At 39.4% G+C, this 18,144-nt stretch overlaps 1 protein-coding gene across 2 annotated transcripts; it reads left to right on the top strand.

The window, feature by feature from the left end:
* The first annotated feature begins 1,693 nt into the window (after positions 1–1,693).
* On the top strand, positions 1,694–5,963 carry LOC126604621 (8-amino-7-oxononanoate synthase). 2 transcript variants are annotated; one of them, XM_050271913.1, is made up of 12 exons: positions 1,694–1,857; positions 2,036–2,408; positions 2,486–2,589; positions 2,675–2,782; positions 3,200–3,438; positions 3,539–3,580; positions 3,711–3,798; positions 4,010–4,143; positions 4,446–4,534; positions 5,098–5,248; positions 5,333–5,401; positions 5,569–5,963. In XM_050271913.1, exons 2-12 carry the CDS (start codon positions 2,174–2,176, stop codon positions 5,693–5,695), a joined length of 1,386 nt encoding a protein of 461 aa, XP_050127870.1. In that variant the 5' UTR covers positions 1,694–1,857; positions 2,036–2,173; the 3' UTR covers positions 5,696–5,963. The 2 variants fall into 2 exon arrangements, with proteins under 2 accessions (XP_050127870.1, XP_050127869.1); XM_050271912.1 differs by having other exon boundaries at positions 5,333–5,453.
* Positions 5,964–18,144: the final 12,181 nt, after the last annotated feature.

The following is an 18,144-nucleotide window of genomic DNA, read 5'->3' as shown; positions in this document are numbered from 1 at the left end:
AGCCTCCAAACATTCTCACTGGAGATAGGCCATGCAAGAGGAATTCAATGCTTTGGTTAACACCAATACTTAGTCTCTTGTTCCTCCTCGTCCATCTCAAAATCTTGTTGGATGTAAATGGGTTTTTCGCATTAAAAAGAAAGCTGATGGAACTATTGACCGCTATAAAGCACGGTTAGTAGCAAAAGGTTTTCATCAACATAAAGGTTTAGACTACGGAGAAACCTTCAGTCCTGTTGCCAAACTAGTAACTATACGGGTTTTTCTCACTCTTGCATCTCAGTATGACTGGTTTCTAAATCAGTTAGATGTCAGTAATGCCTTTTTGCATGACACTCTCTCTGAACTTATGTTTATGCAACAACCCTCTAGTTTTCAAGATCCTACTAAGCCTAATCATGTTTGCAAGTTACATAAGAGTCTTTATGGTCTCAAGCAAGCTCCTCGTGCCTAGTATGAGAAACTTTATGGTACCCTTCAATCTATGGGATTTTGTGGTTCACAGAATGATCACTCACTTTTTGTTAAGAATGATCATTCTCTGGTGTTTTTTCTTGTGTATGTGGATGACATTTTAGTCACAGGTCCATCTTCCCAAGCTTGCAAGGATACAATAGCTCAACTCAGTGCTCTTTTTCCAATCAAAGATCTAGGTCCCCTTCCTTTTTTCCTTGGCATTGAGGTTAACAGGTCCTCTTCTGGAATTTTTATCTCTCAGACTAAATATATCCTTGATCTGCTTACCAAGACAAACATGGCAGGTGCCAAACCATGTGCTACACCTCTTAGTACCTCTAAGCTGGATCACTCATCTCCCTTTCTCTCTAATCTAGAAGAATACAGGTCTATTGTAGACGGCCTGCAATATCTTACTTGGTCGAGACCTGACCTCTCTTTTGTTGTTAACTTGGTTTGTCAATTTAAGCATCAACCACGACAATCCTATTTCCAGGCAGTTAAACGAATATTTCGATATCTGAAAGGCACACTTAAGCTTGGTCTCTGGTTTCCCAAAATCTCAAGTTCTTTCACTGTTAATGCTTTTTCCGATGCAGATTGGGCAGAGTGTCCATTGGATAGAAGATCCACATGTGGTTATTGCATTTTTTTGGGCAACTCTCTCATCGGTTGGAGTGCTAAAAAGCAGCCAACCGTGGCTCGTTCCTCCACTGAAGCAGAGTATCGCTCCTTAGCAAACACCGCTGCTGAACTTACATGGCTTTGCAAGTTACTGGTTGATGTTGGTGTCTTTTTATCAGGTTCTCCTACATTGTGGTGTGATAACATTTCGGCGATCTCCTTAGCTAAGAATCCCTTATTTCATGCCCGGACAAAACATGTGGAGATTGACTATCACTATATACGGGAAAAAGTTCTCTTCAATGCTGTCATTATTCAATTTGTGTGTTCAAAGGATCAAATCGCGGATATTTGTACCAAATCTCTGTCCACTTCTCGGTTTTTACTTCTCAGAGACAAACTATCACTTCGGTTGCCTACGTTCAGCTTGAGGGGGCATATTAAGGATATTTTATCTTGATTTTCTGTTATAATTCTCTTGTAATTAGTTGTAGGACAGATAGGACTGTTGTGCTTAGTTGGCAAGTGTATGGCTACTTAGTTGGCAAATGTATAGCTCTTTATAAACCAATGATGTTATCTAATTATTAATCAATGAAACAGTTTTTCTAATAGGTTTGGCATCAAGATGGGTCCAAAGACTTCAAAGCAGGAATAAGGTGCGCCATTTAAAGCAAAGTAGCACACGTCGTCTCGTCGTCTGGCTTGTCTCCAACTCCAAGCGATATTTGCTCACACTCACACAGCTTCTGAATTCTGTTCTATCGGCCCAGGTCAGTTGGCTACTGTTTTTCCCTTTCAATTTTGATGTGAAATCTTACCATGTTTTGGACCAATGTTAGGTTAATTTCTGAATTGGAATTTTGAGTTTTGGGTTTTTTGTTTTCCGAAGTTAAGCTGTTTTTTCTCCTTTGTGGATTGCTTTTATGGCATTGCATGATTTGATGACACAGAGTAGAGACTAGTACTGGATAGGAACAACCTGAAAATTGAAATGTAACTGCATCCCAAGAGAGTTGAAGGCACTCCTCCAACAGTCCAACTACCCCAGCCGGCTTCTCTCTCTGCTCTGCAAATTTCAGAACTTGAGACGATGAGGCATTGGGACCAGTGGGTCGAAGAGGCTCTTCACAAGCTTGATCGTCTGCAGCTTCTTCGTTCTCTCAGACCCATTTACCTCCATAATGGACCAACCCAAGAAGCCCAGAAATCTGCCGAAGATGAATTCAATGTGTTCGATGAAATGCAGACATGGGACCGCTCGTCTGTGGAGGTTCACATTCCCGAACCCACATTCGAAAAATGGCTCCATGACATTCCCAGTTCCGGTACAGTTCAATACAACCATTTTCCATTATATTATTTTCTTGGAATTTGGTCTAAATTACATTTCTGGAGTTTTTAGGAGATGAGGAAGGTACCCAGAAGTTTAAAAAGCTGCTACTTTTCTCTGGAAATGACTATTTAGGCTTGAGTTCACATCCTACTATTGGAAAAGCTGCTGCTAAGGTTCTCTTTCGGATACCACTTCTCAAAAGATTTCTTTACTTCACCATGTTCTAAAACCATGTAATGAGAATTTATATTCAACCAGGCAGCGCTAGAACACGGAATGGGCCCGAGGGGTTCTGCTTTAATTTGTGGATACACTGATTACCATAGGCGATTGGAGTCATGCTTAGCAGACTTAAAGAAGAAAGAGGTATAAGCTGCTCTGTATAGATAATATACACTCCTAACTTGCCTTCTTTATTTGGATTTTGTCATTCCCTTTTGTGCTGTTAAGTAACAATGGTGACAAGGGACCTTAACCTGAGACTTACTTTTAGACTGTATCCCCTTTTATGAACGGATTCCCCATACAATGAATATCATTTCCTTTTCCATTTCTAGATGAAGATTACAGTTTTGATTTGCATGATTTACTCAACTGAGTATGATCATCTGAATTATGATTACAAAGTTAAGTTTTTGGGCGAAGTCCTTTGACATAATTGCTTGATTTATTGGCAGTCCAAGGCATTGGGTAATATTGTTTTGAACTTTTTTTATTTACTCAATTACTTTTTTGTGTTTTAGCTGAAAACTGATGAAATCTTGTTTAAACTTTATCCACTAGGATTGCCTTCTTTGTCCCACAGGGTTTGCAGCCAATATGGCCTTGATGGTAGCTTTGGGAAATGTTGGCTCTCTTTTGTCCGCTGGAAAAATGCCTTTAACTAATGAAAAGATTGCAGTTTTTTCTGATGCACTGAACCATGCGTCAATAATCGATGGTATTCGTCTTGCTGAACGACAAAAATCTGTAGAGATATTCATCTATAGACATTGTGACATGGCACACCTTAATGCGTTGTTGTAGGTCTTAAACTTTTGGTTTAAATCTTTGTGTCCCTCCTCTTATTGGATATCTACTTCACTATCCCCGTTGGCTAAAAATGCAATTGTTGTTTGACAGATCAAGTTGCACAATGAGGAAGAAAGTCGTTGTGACTGATAGGTAAATGTTGCTATTTTTAGATTCTACTTTCTATACCCTCATTTCAGTCAGAATCAGTTTCATCTTTACAATGTTCTATTTTGTTTTGTTTGTTATCTATCTCATGACTTGCATTTGTCTCTCACTGCAGCTTGTTTAGTATGGACGGAGACTTTGCACCAATCACTGAGCTTGTGAAGCTACGCAGGGAGCATGACTTTCTGTTAGTTATTGATGATGTAAGTCGTAGTAAAAAACTTGTCAAATCTTGTACACCACATCAAATTGTCATAGTTGTGTTATAGTTGAGTTGTCTAGTTACACTCGCAATTCAACTAGTCCTCGAGTAACTATGTCCATATTGCACGAAAAAGTTGCTGTTTTCTTTCATTTTTTATTTATGTGGTCTAAGGTATTAATGATAAAAAGAAAATATACTCCTCTACTCAGGCTCATGGAACATTTGTTTGTGGAAAAAATGGTGGTGGAGTGGCTGAGGAATACAATTGTGAAGGCGATGTTGACATATGCGTCGGGACTTTGAGTAAGGCTGCAGGTTGCCATGGCGGATTCATCGCATGCAGGCAATTATTCATTCTAGCTTTTTCTTAGTAAATAATACATATTGTAAATGTTTGGTGTATAGCAGTTGTAGCAAATATGAAATGGAAATGATGTGCTCTATTCGTGATTTACTAAATTCCTTTGAAATGATAAATATAGAGGAAAAAACTGTCGCAATTTGTGTCAAAACTTCATACTTTAGGTGCCAATGTCAAAACTTCAGACTTTAGGCGTCAATGTATTGGATTCTTGTGTGTTTCATCTCAGTTTGTGGAAAGTTATGAAATGTAACTACTCATTTTCTTTATTGTCATATGAACAGCAAAAGGTGGAAGCAATTCATACAATCAAGGGGTCGCTCTTTTATATTTTCAACTGCTACGCCAGTACCAATTGCTGCTGCTGCTCATGGTAATTTATATAATTTTGTATGGTTAGGGTGCTTTACTTGAATATAATTGCTTTCAAACATGTGCGACTTATTGCCACACTAGCTTTGGCCAACTTGCAAGCCGGCTTGAGCATGGGTCAAACTTAGGTTGCAGACTTGTGGAAACCCTGTGTAATTGTTTAGAAGGATGACGCAATAATATCGTCATGTTGAGTAGTCTTTCTACGGGCGCTGTGTGTGTGAGATATAAGGGAAGTATATGGGGAAAGGACGGATGAAGAAGGGTGATGGGATAGTTTTTGGCGTTTGGTTTTTAGTTTTCATTTTGTCTCTTTTCCTATACATCTCTCTCATAATTCTTTGTCCACTCTTCTTCATCCTTCATTTCTCCAATGCATTTCCCCTTTATCACTAACACAAAAAGTGAAAACCAAAAACAAAAAACCAAATGGTTATCAAACAGACCGGCGCTCCATTACTCTATCAGTAATTTATCATCAATTGTTCACTTGGTGTGATTGTAGCATTTCCCCGCTCTTTTGTTGTACTTCCTGTTGTTAATAATACAAATTGAACTTTGCAGCTGCTGTTTTTGTGGCAAGAAAGGAAACATGGCGTAGAAGGGAAATTTGGAATCGGGTGAAAGACTTTCGTGCTCTCACTGGAATTCCCATCAACAGTCCCATAATATCGCTCATAGTAGGGAGTGAAGAGAAGGCTCTGCAAGCCAGCCAGTTCGATTTCCCACTCTATCTGTTTGTCTGTGATTTGTAGATCGTTCAACAACTGCATCTAACTTTGTTATCATCAACGAACAGGAGTTTGCTAAAATCTGGCTTCCATGTGACTGCAATCAGACCCCCAACAGTGCCACCCAACTCATGCAGGTCTCTGACAAATCTTCTTTACACTTTCCGTTCTGCTACAGTGCATTTACAAGTTCGGGTTATACTCATCTTGTTCGTTTCGTTTTATGATGGTTTGCTATTTGACCTCATAAGTACTATGTTGTTTCTCTGTGTCCTTTACATCTTCATTTATTTTTTCTGACCAGGTTACGTGTGACATTGAGCGCAACGCACACGAGGAACGATGTCGAGAGGTTCACAGCTGCACTCTCCCGTTGCGTCAATTTCCAAGAAATTGGCATCCATGGCTCAAATGGATATGCAAGGCTTTAGGATTTTCATTCGCTAGATTCCAATAGTTCATTGATCTACTAATAATGAATAGAACATCACAGCTGCACTCTCTATTGGTTGCAGACATGAGCGTAACCAAGTTGGTTAGAATAGTGCTTCTTTCTTTTGCACTTAAGTTTGAATTGACAAATCCCCCTCCATGTAGTTTGTAAGAGTAGAATCTCGCCTTGTTAACAAAAACTAATTTTAAAATCTGCCAAGCCAGATTTTGAAGTCCCTTTGAAATTAATTTCAGTTTTTGTTTTCATTTTTTTCTCACCCTTTTTCATTCAACAATTTTGTGTCACAGAATAGACATCATCCAGTCTCTAAACAAGTGTCATCGAAAGTAATAAAAAAGAATAATGATAGGAAGTGAATTTTTTAAATCAAATGATGTGGTTATTGATGATTAAATTATTACTTAAACGCAGTATTCTAAAAAACGGTTGAGGCGGCCTCCTAGGCGGTGCTTGGGCGTTAGGCGGCGGCGCTCCGCTGCGATTAACTCAAAATCGTTTCTTAAATCGGCAAGGTCCGTGCAGATGCTGGGCTATTTGGCGGCTAGAAGAGAGAGAGAGAGAGAGTGAGCGCCATGGAAGCACAAAAGAGCTCGGAGAAGAAGCGATTGAGGTTGCTGTGGAAATTTACAGAGCAACAGAAGATGAAGAAATGGAAAAACAGAGTAATCGGAGAAGGAGAAGAAGGGGAAAAGGAAAAAAAAAAAAAAAATCAGAACAGCTTTCCTCTTTCCAAGGAAGAAGAGGAAAAGAAAGAAAACCCAAAAAAATTAATAAGTCCGCTTTCCAAGGCTTACAAACGACTCCACCTTTTGAATCCAATCTGATGTGAGAAAGTGGGGTGGATGGGAGGTGTCGAACCTCACATCACACGTGGACTTTTATGAACCAAGCTTTTGATTTTTAAATGTTTGTGAACTACCCAAGCCGCCAGGTGGGTTTTTTTTAATATTTATTGTTTAAAAACTAAATACTAATTATTTAAAATGTCTTGATTTATATGTTATCTCTCTGAATTTAATTAATTCAACTTACTAATCATTCAAAATGTTTTAAGTTATATGGTATATATGTTTAATGTGTTTTTAAATTTTGAATTTATTAGATACTCTTTTTGTATTTTATCATTCATTTATTATCTTATCCATGAATTTCATGCAAGTATAATTTTTTATGGGTCAATATGCACTTATTTACAAGATATACAAGAAATTTACCTAAATCCGCCTAGGCGCCCGCCTAGATCCTGCCTAGCTGCCTAGACGCTAGGCGCTAGCTCGCCGCCCGACTAGCGCCTAGCGTTTTTTAGAACCTTACTTAAACATTGATTAACGTGTTTATTTCCTATTGGTGACACATCGTTTGATTTACAAATTTTGTAAAAAAAAAAAATTGGTCTTCCTAGCACTACCAATAAATTATGTAGCTTTCCATATTAAATAGTAAAAAAAGTAAATTACACAAAACTACCTCAACTATTAAGCCAGTCACAATTTCATACCCCATCTTTAAAAAATGTCAATGTCATACCTCATCTACGAATTTATTACAATTGCATACCTTCCGTTAGTGTCTATCAATTCCTCTGTTAAATGCTGATGTAGCTTGAGACGAGACCCATTTTATATTAGAGTAGTTCCATCGTGGCAAAGGCCCCCTAGGGTTATCCATTATTTAATCCATCTAGTGAACAGTAATTGCCCTTAATGAACAGTAATTGCCTTTTGCATCTCCACCCCTACACTTGAATAGCCCTAACAATAGGTAAATAAAATAATAGTATTTTTTGCAACTTGCTTGGAATTTCCCGTGCACTCTCCACTTCTTCACGTCACTCCCTCTCTAGAGCTCCAAGAGCTCTCACCCACTTTCCTCTTCAAAAATTAAACAAATCAAACTCCAAAATCATGAAACCATAATCTTTGGGACTAAAGTGCGGTGTAAACCACCATTGAAGCTGAGAGCTAGGTTCTCTATGCAAATCTTGTTTCCTTATGTCTTAATGTTGCTTGGGACAAGATTTGTGGTGTTTTTCCAGTTCAAAACCAGAGGTTTAACCCCTGCAATTTCTCTGAAACCTTGCCTAGTTTTTGGTCACCTCCTCGGAGCAAACTCAGGCAAGTTTGTGGGACACATGTTGCGGATGCGGAGGACTCCAGCTGGGCATCGTTTTGCGAAGGGAGAAAGAGACATTTGGGAGAGTCGTCGTTGCCGCCACCCATCCATCGTGAGACGACGACGTCGTTCAAGAACCATGAAGGTTGAGAGAGAGAGAGAAAGGGAAGTCCGGGCCCGTCCACTATGTGGCTGGCGTCGCCCAGACGTCAGCTTTGTGTCACATCCCTTTCGAGCTCTTTGGCTGGCAACTACAACTTAAATGTAAAAACTACACCAACTTAAATTTATAGGAAAAATGAGATTTTTTTTTTAAATTTTGGCAAAAAAAAAAATTCAAATCCAATGGTAATTGACGTCAGCTAGTCGTTGGATTTGAATTTTTTTGGGCTATAAATAAGGTGGATATTGGGCTATAATTCACATACCTTTGAATTCAATCTCATTCAATTCAAGTTTGCAATGAATTCCAACTTTGGATCCTCTTCGAATTCCAACTGGGGGTCTGAATCCAATTCCAAATTTGAAGAAAAATGGGCACAGATGAGACAAAAAGATGAGGAGTCTGATGAAGAAGATGAAGCATGGCGCAACACACAATATGTGGCAGCCATGGCTGCGTCCATGGTGTGTTAGCCAACTAAGAAACAACCTCAATGGGGTGGCTCTGCTGCTGGTCGCTCTTACAAACCACGAGACAGAGCGATGGCTCATGACAATCTGATGAACAACTACTTCAACCCTAACTCGGTGTACACATAAGAGGATTTTAGACGCCGTTTCCCGATGCGGCGTCATGTGTTCGAGCATTTACTTCATGATGTCTAGCAGGTCAATCCATATTTTCAACAAAAGCTTGACAGAGCAGGCCGCCCTGATTTCTCACCTCATCAAAAGGTTACTATTGTACTCCGAATGATGGTTTATGCCTCCCCAACTGATGCGATAGATGATACATACAATATGTCTAAGTCTACATACCTTGATTCTCTTGCTAAATTCTGTGACACAATTGCTCATCTTTACAAAGAGGAGTACCTCTGTGAGCCAAATAAAAAAGATATGGATTGGCTCATTCGCAAAGCTAAAGACCGTGGCTTTCCTGGCATGATAGGGTCATTAAACTACATCCATTGGAATTCGAAGAACTGTCCCACCTGATGACAATAAGGCTTTAATGAAAGATCGAGAAAGCCAACTATTGTGTTAGAGGCAGTTGCCTCGTATGACACATGAATCTGGCATGCTTTCTTTGGAGTCCCTGGATCCCAAAATGACATTACAATTCTTGGGTGTTCAACCCTCTTCAATAACCTAACGGAAGGTAAATCACCTCAACTTGACTACTACATTAACGGTCGTCGATACAATATGGGGTATTACTTGGCAGAGGGCATCTTCCCAAAGTGGGTGACACTTGTCCAAGCAATTCCAAACCCTGCGAATGATGCCAAAAAGTGTTTTACCTTACACCAAGAGGCATACCAGAAAGATGTTAGGAGAGCTTTCGGTATTTTACAAGCACGGTGGAAGATCATTAAGGAATCTGCAAGAGGGTGGAGTCAAGAAAACTTGGACTCCATCATGATGTCTTGCATCATATTACACAACATGATTGTGGAGGATGAGCGAGATGGGTATATTGATGGAAAGTCTAATGATGACCAAAAGGATCCAAATAGGTCAAGAAGGGCTCGTGCAAAAATATATGATAAGCCTAATTTGCCTTTCAATCCAAGAACTGGTAGTATCTCTTTAAATAAGTACATGAGGTGCTATGATACGTTCTCGTGCCACAAACAAGTACCTATAACAGGATCTTGTTGCACATCTTTGGGCCAAAAGAAGCATGGAGTAGACGTTTAAGTTTTATGTTGTTAAATGTTTTTAAAAATGTTGTTTAAGTTTCATGTTGTTAAATGTTTTTTTTATGTTGTTTAATGTTATTTAATGTTGTTTAATATTGTTTAATGTTGTTTCATGTTACTTAATGTTATTTAATGTTGTTTAATGGCTTAGGAAGTTATAGGAAAAAAAATAGATTTTTTTTTAATTTTGCATAAAAAAAATTATAAAAAAGAAAAATAACGGCTAGCTGACGTTAGCTAGTTACCGTTGGAATTCAAATTTTTTCGGGGCCGGTTGGATGGCTAGTTTGGGCCTGCCAGTTCGCCCTTTAGACAGTTTTCAAGCTATTTTCGGCCCTTTGGCCATCTGGACCATTCGGTTGAAGATGGCCTAACTACTTAGACAGTTAGACTGAGAAATTATTGACATAAATCCTATAATTTTACAAAAAAATGTCAAACCCGCCTTGAATTGTACTGGCTACTAAAATGGCTCACACTTTTGGGGGGATAACTAGCAAATATGCCCACACTCTGCTCGGGTTTTCAAATCGTAACCCACAATTTAACACACCTGTTTCTAAATTATTTAGAAATCAATCAAAGCAATTGAATTCATATGGTGAAATAAGTTTTTCAATTTCATCTATATTCTATTAGATTTACATTAAGCGTCTATGTACCATACAAATCGAAATTTCTAAGTCCTAACTATTTACAACCACCCCCCAATTATTCGTATTATATCTTGTTTTACTCCAAATTGCCACGTGGCAGCACCCTAACCAACCTCCATTTTCTCCATTTTGGTCCCCCACCCCGTGACCCATTTTTCCTTCTTTCTCTTTCTCTGCACTTCTATCTCTTTCTCTCGAAACCTTCTAGTCTCTCTCCTTCTTTTTCCCATGAACACACACACTAATAGCTGTATCACCTGTGAGGAAGGCATAATCACCATTAACCTCGTCTTCCTCTCCTTCTCTCTCTCGGTGCAGCTGGGACTGTAGAACCCAGGAACTCTCCGGCGAGTTCCCTTGATTTTTCCAGTTAGGTAAGCTTCGGATTACCTCAAATTCGTCTTGGTTGTTGCGTGGTTGAGATATATTAAGCTTAAAATCATCGTTTTTACATGGTTTTTGAAGGAAATCTGCTCTGGTGTGCCAAACCCATCTCCGGTGAGCCAGTGGCTGTCGAGGGGAATTCCGATCACCTTCGACTGTTCTACGGCAAGCCAAAGGTAGTAAACTTCTCCTCTCACGTTGTGCTTTCGTTTGGTACCTAGATCGAAGTCTAGGACCCTCGTTTTCAGTCGATCGGAGCTGTCGAAGCTCCGGTGTTCATTCCCGATGAGATCAGGTCGTGTAGAAGAACCCAGGGCCTTGGGCCTTCACCTAAGCCCAAACCATTTGGAAACCCAACCCAAAACCCTTTTTAAATTTTGTTGTTTTATTTCTTTAAAACCCAAATATAATCGGGGCCAGGCTTAAAACCCCAGCCTAATTGTGAAACTTTTTGAAGCAGGCTTTTAGGCCGTAAGGAAGTTGGGCCTTTGAGCCCGTGTAACTTGAATCCAAGCCAGGAAAAAAGACAAGCCTTTGGGCCGTGTAAGATCAGGGCCTTTGGGCCATGTAAGATCACGGCCATTGGGCCATGTAAGATCAGGGCCTTTGGCCCGTTTACCTAAAAATCGTAAACCCTTGGGCCTTAAGACCAAACACAAAAACCTAAGCCCTAAACACGGTCCAACCGTAAGCCTAGATCCAGTTGACTCTGACCGTTGACTTTGACTTTAACTTTGACCAGTCAACGGTCAACGTTGACTTTTAGAGTTGACTTTTCGGGGTCTTGTCTAGGACATCTTCTAAGCTAATTGCAACGTCCTGGACCAATTTTTGAAGTTCATTTTCCCAATTTCAATCGTTTGAGTAGAGTTTGACTAAAGGTACCCCTTTATGTGATTAGGTGAATCTGTTAGCGGTGATTCCGTTATTCCTTATGGTACATCTTTGCATCATCGTTGTACGGTGAGTGGACCCCTTCTAAAATTTGCATAATTTTATAGTTTATTTGTATAAATGAAATGCATGCCTTACGAGTTTATGAATTGATTTTATGTTAAGCATGTTTATGGAATATGTTGTTTATCGTCTCGTTTTTTGTGAGGAATTAATTGTTGGCCTATATTGAGCTATATTTTAATATATCATTTTTTCTATAAAAATCATGAACTGGTAGACTGTCTGATGGATGACGATAGGATGCTAGAACATGTCTTAGAAACCCCTCTTTATAGTATAGATGATGGATGACTTTATACTATGAAGTGGCTATTTTTTAGAGGCGTAACTATTTGTGCATACCTAATGGACACTATGCCGCCTGGGGCGAGGATCTGGTGTTGGCAGATAGGCCGGGAGAATTAATCCCTAGCTACAGGCTGAGGGACACGGAACAGGCATTGGGCCAGGAGTTGATAATCTCTGGCTATGGGCACAGAGACACGGTGCTGGCATAGGGCCGGGAGTTATATTTATTTAGTGATCTTACAAGCAATACACCGTGCTTACGAGATGATCTGTGAGATGTTTGATGTTTTGATTTCCGTGATATGTCTTTTGAGATGTTTTCGGCATGCTAGGATTTTCAGTAAACCTATCACTTATTATGCTAGTAATTTTCTTTTTATAAATTTGGAGGTTAGTATGTTGGTAACTGTTTTATTATTATTGTATATTATGAACTTGGCCCACTCACCTTTGTTTTGCGCCCCCATTCAGGACTTAGAATCAAGGCATACAATCACGGCGTCCAGGCACTTCAGCATCGGCATCTTCGAGTCTTCTCGGTGTGTGACCCATTCTTTTATTCATTCAATTTACATTAATTCTTTTAGTATTCTAGATTAGATGTGTGCTCTGAACACGTTCCTAGAATGCATATTCTTTATTCTTTTACATTTATAAACCTTATCTATTTCCTATTCTCAACATTTGCATTCAATAAATGGCTTTCGTCACCCTCGGATGTCGGCCAGCACGTGCCTATCTTGGTATTTGAGGGATATCAGGATCGGGGCGTGTCAGATTAGTATCAGAGTGTGGTTTATTCAGAGCATACTTAGGATCTTCTGTCACTGTAGTCGTGTGTCGGTCATGACAGCATTTGGATGTCACGATTTCCGGATTTAGAGCCATTCGGCGTAGTTGTGCAAACTTTTCTCTATTTAAATGGTCACCTTTTGGTTGAAATATTCATGTCGGGATTGTGCCTTATTGGTGACGTGTTTGATTTTTTGGACCACTTTCAACATCAGATTGATATTCTACGACGTGCATTCCCCAAGAATTGTGAGTAGAGTGGGCTCTACATCGAAATCCTGGGAAACGGAAAAATCTTGGCAATACGAATTGGTTAAGACCAGCTGGAGTTCTGAATAGGTGATGTATTTTGTGACATGCGTTCCCTAGGAAGGGCTAATGAAGTCATATCGTGGTAGCAACTATTTGAAATGTTCGAAGTGCGTATTTAGAAAGCGAGTAAGTGTTAATTATGATGATGGTTAGTAAGTGTTTAGTGGTGGGATCAAAGAAATGTACTTGGACTCGTTCTTACTGAGGAAATTCGTGTTGACCTTTAGAACAATATTCGGTGATTGTTTTATCGATAACCTTCTTGATTTGTCTAGCAACAAAGTCAAGTTCCTTAACCTTTGACCATCAGCTTTACACCAAATTCTTTGAGTGTTGACTTCGTTTACATTAATTGCTTTTCTTGGGAACTCCTTGGTAGCAGATTATTCTCATCAATTTCCAAAAAGGAGTTGTGATTCTTGTTGTGGTTGTAGTTGGACTTGGATAAAGAAGATTCAGTCTTGTTTGGACAAACAGACTCCTTGAACTTCACCTAAGCCTGGCACTAGGTGATAAAACCTAACTTCTTGTCCTCATGCTTTTTAGTAGAGGTGAACTTAGTCTCTTGCTTGCCACCTAATTGACTAGTGCTCTTGTCCACAAACTATTCAGCATTGTAAGTTTTCAGTGTAATGGCTTGAGACTCTACCATATTCATTATTGGATGAAGATCGAACTTGCTCTAAAATTCTCTAAACTCATTGAGCTTTGGTTTGCTCAAGAGCATCACTTTAAGGTAACTAATCGTGCCACTGCATACTTTTACAGGCTGCTTTGTATCTTTCTTCTTCGTCATTCTATTGATTCAGAGGTTTTATGTTTAATTTTTGAACTTTGAAACAAATCTCACAAAGTATTGTGAATTTTGAAACGCCTTTGGCCTCATCGAATCTTATTAACAGTTCTTAACTATTCTTGAGTTTAGACCTGTTTCCTTTTGGCTAAGAAACCAGTCGATCTTACTGTGATGATTAACCAAATAATCATAGACAGTGACTTCTATTTTTGCATCTTCACCTTCATTCGCTTGTTTGTTTCTCAATGTAAACTGGATCATGCTGGAACAATACACCGAGAATAAAAAAAATAAAAAAATAAAAAACGTTTGTTCTCGACATGGTTTCTAGTTCAGATCCCAATATCTTGTACTCTAGATTCTAATGGACTTGTTTTAACCATTAAATTCTTGAGTGTTCTTTCAACCTTCTCGACATGGTTTCTCGCTCAATAAGTGAGAAATTCACGCTCAATCATTTCGACAAAAGTGTGCAGCCCAATTTATGTCGATTCGGACAGGAACAATAGGAGCATAACCTTTTCACAAACTTACCAGACTTACCAAAAAAAAAAAGAGTTCCATGTGGGTATGAGGTTTAAGCTGTATTTTGGTAATAGACTAGTGAAGATTGTAGTGCAGGTGATCAGCAGATTGCATCACTATCTTCACGCTGAATTGAATGGTCACCCCTCATTTTCTTGCTATAATTCATAACCATCATATCTTACTCTGGTAAACCTTTTCGATTAAGTGATGTGTTCGCCTCAACGCAGCCTTCCATTACCTCGCACCAGAATCCTTCGGTTCACGAGCACGTGGGCGTGAGGTTTGAGCGGTCTTTTAGTAAGAGTTGGATGCAAGTTTTAGTACAGAAGGTCAGCGGATTGTATCACCATCTTACTATAATTCATAGGCATCATATTGGTTCTTTTCCAATGTTATGTGTTCATCTCAACGCATCTTTTCACTACTTCACTCCAAGATTTTTTTTTTATGAGTATGTGGATGTCGAAATGCTTCTAGCAGATCCATTTGAACTATGGAATGGCACCATAGCTCAGTCGAAGCGAGAATTGGAAGAACTTTACACTTCTCTCAATTGGTGTGTGCTCTCTTAGGGTGTTTAGGTTGATTACTTGTGAATCCTTCGTCTTTCCACCAACTTTGACCTTGGTTGACTAGAAATCTGTAACTAAGCAAAAATAGAGAGGTAGATTGAGCACTACAACAGTTCCCAAGAGATATTATGTGTTGAGGAAGATGACTTCTCATTTTCTGCTTACTTGGTTCGAGCTTTTAGGTCTACTACTAACATGGTAGCCACTTCTCTTGAATCTCAAGGTACATTTTTCAAATGGGTTCTTTACTGGTGAAACTCTGGAGTAGTTGGTCACATTTGGAAGAACTGAGGAGAATATGATGCTTGGTGCTGGATAAAGTTTTACGACAACAGTTATTATTTTATTCGGTTTGAGTATGACACTTGTTGCGACATGGTACGAAAGTTGCTACATGCAACACTGGTTGGCAGAGGAGTATTGCAAACTTGTATTCTAAGGATCGAATTTTTGACGTGTGAGATTGTGCACCCTCAAGAAATCACTATTTGCTTAACGAGACAACAAATGGGTGGTCGATATTGCAGGCAGCCGACTGTGATATCAATGGCTTATTTGTTAGGTTCATTAAGCAAGTGGGCAGGAAGACATGTCTTTAGCAGTGGTTACATATTTATTATTGTTGGGGCTTGACCTAAAGACACATCTATTCTCGGAGTATGTGACATTTCGAATTCTTGGGCAAGACCCACTTTCATTTCCGATTTTGGATTTTCAGTATAAATATTTTAACTTCCGTTACTAGTTATTTATTTTGACGTTACAAATGTTTTGGGGGAAGTATTTCCGTTTTCAGTTTTAAGTTTACACGAGTTTTCGAATTATATGTTATTACTTATCTATTTTGGTATTATCGTATTTTACGTATATATTTTCGACCTTACTTCAATATGCGTTTTCGACTTTATATTTTTGTAAAGTATGTTTCTACTTTTACACTAATAGGGAAGAAAGTAAGAGCTTGGAGGCATGATAGAAGATTTGGCAACCCTCTCGCGATGGTGTGGCATATTCTCTTTGATGCACCCAGTCTGACTTGATTTCTTTTTATATGTATACATATATTCTTCTTCCTATTTTTGAGTATTTCAGTTTAGGAAGTGATTTTAAATTTCGAGGACAAAATTCTTTTAAGGGGGTAGATTGTTACAACCACCCCCAATTATTCGTATTATATGTTGTTTTACCCCAAACTGCCACATGGCAGCACCCTAACTAACCCTTATTTTCTCTCTTTCGGTCCTCCACCTCGTGACCCCTCTTTCTATCTCTCTCTCTTTCTCTGCACTTCTATCTCTCTCTCTCGAAACCCTCTCGTCTCTTTCATTCTCTTTCCTGTGAACACACACACTCACAACTGTATCACCTGCGAGGAAGGCATCATCACCATCAACCTCGTCTTCCTCTCCCTTTCTCTCTCGGTGTAACTAGGATTGTGGAACCCGGGAATTCTCCGACGAGTTCCCTTGATTTTTCCAGTTAGGTAAGCTTCGGATTACCTCAAATTCGTCTTGGTTGTTGCGTGGCTGAGATATATTAAGCTTTAAATCGTCGTTTTTACATGGTTTTTGAAGGAAATCGGCTCGGGTGTGCCAAACCCATCTCTAACGAGCCCGTGGCTGCCAAGCGGAATTTCGATCACCTCTGACCGTTCTACGATGAACCAATGGTGGTAAACTTCTCCTCTTACTTTGTGCTTTTGTTTGGTACCTGATCGGAGTCTAAAACCCTCGTTTTCAGTTGATTGGAGCTGTAGAAGCTCTGGTGTTCATTCCCAGCGAGATCAGGCCTTTCAAGCTGTGTAGAAGAACCCAGGGCTTTGGGCCTTCACCCAAGCCTAAACCGTTTGTAAACCCAACCCAAAACCCTTTTAAAATTTTCCTTAAAACCCATATACAATCGAGCCAGGCTTAAAAGCCCAGCCTAATTGTGAAACCTTTTGAAGCAGGCTTTCAGGCCGTAAAGAAGTTGGGCCTTTGAGCTCGTGTAACTTGAATCCAACCCAGGAAAAGAGACAGACCTTTGGGCCATGTGAGATCAGGGCCTTTGGCCCGTTTACCTAAAAATCCTAAACCCTTGAGCCTTAAGACCAAACCTAAAAACCTAAGCCCCAAACCCGGTCCAACCCTAAGCCGATACCCATTTGACTCTGACCGTTGACTTGGTCAACGATCGGCGTTGACTTTGACTTTGACCGGTCAACGGTCAACGTTGACTTTTCGAGGTCTCGTCTAGGACATCTTCTAAGCTAATTGCAACATCCTGGACCAATTTTTGAAGTCTGTTTTCCCAAATTCAATCGTTTGAATAGAGTTTGACTAAAGGTACCCCTTTATGTGATTAGGTGAATCTGTTAGCGGTGATTTCGTTATTCCTTTTGGTACAGCTTTGCATCATCGGTGTACGATGAGTGGACCCCTTCTAAAATTTACATAATTTTATAGTTTATTTGCATAAATGAAATGCATGCCTCACGAGTTTATGAATTGATTTTATATTAAGCATGTTTATGGAATATGTTGTTTATCGTCTTGTTTTTGGTGAGGAATTAAGTGTTAGCCTATATTGAGCTATATTTTAATATATCGTTTTTTCTATAAAAATCATGAACTGGTAGACTATCTGATGGATGTCGATAGGATGCTAGAACATGTTTTAGAAACCCCTCTTTATAGTATAGACGATTGGTGACTTTATACTATGAAGTGGTTATTTTTTAGAGGCGTAACTATTTATGCGTACCTAGTGGACACTATGCCGCCTGGGGCGAGGATCTGGTATTGGCAGATAGGCCAGGAGAATTAATCCTTAGCTACAGGCTGAGGGACATGGAGCAGGCATTGGGCCGGGAGTTGGTAATCTCTGGCTACGGGCGCAGAGACACAGTGCTGGCATAGGGCCGGGAGTTATATTTATTGAGTGATCTTACTAGCAGCACACCGCGCTTACGAGATGATCTGTGAGACGTTTGATGTTTTGATTTCCGTGATATGTCTTTTGAGATGTTTTCGGCTTGCTAGGATTTTCAGTAAACCTATAACTTATTATGCTAGTAGTTTTCTTTGTATAAACCTAGGGTTAGTATGTTGATAACTGTTTTATTATTATTATATATATGAACTTGGCCCACTCACCTTTATTTTGCGCCCCCATTCAGGACT

The sequence above is a fragment of the Malus sylvestris genome, chromosome 15 (genome assembly GCF_916048215.2).
Source record: "Malus sylvestris chromosome 15, drMalSylv7.2, whole genome shotgun sequence".
In the NCBI taxonomy this organism is placed as follows: Eukaryota; Viridiplantae; Streptophyta; class Magnoliopsida; order Rosales; family Rosaceae; genus Malus; species Malus sylvestris.
The sequence above is the reverse complement of the archived record's forward strand: the minus strand, read 5'-3'. Positions and strand labels throughout refer to the sequence as shown.

What these genes read in the sequence shown, in the direction of transcription:
- LOC126604621 (XM_050271912.1), top strand. Translation starts at nt 2,174, where the DNA reads ATGAGGCATTGGGACCAGTGGGTCGAAGAGGCTCTTCACAAGCTTGAT. An exon ending in CCATGACATTCCCAGTTCCG is followed by an intron (nt 2,409 to 2,485) that starts GTACAGTTCAAT and finishes TGGAGTTTTTAG; the next exon opens with GAGATGAGGAAGGTACCCAG. An exon ending in GCACACCTTAATGCGTTGTT is followed by an intron (nt 3,439 to 3,538) that starts GTAGGTCTTAAA and finishes GTTGTTTGACAG; the next exon opens with ATCAAGTTGCACAATGAGGA.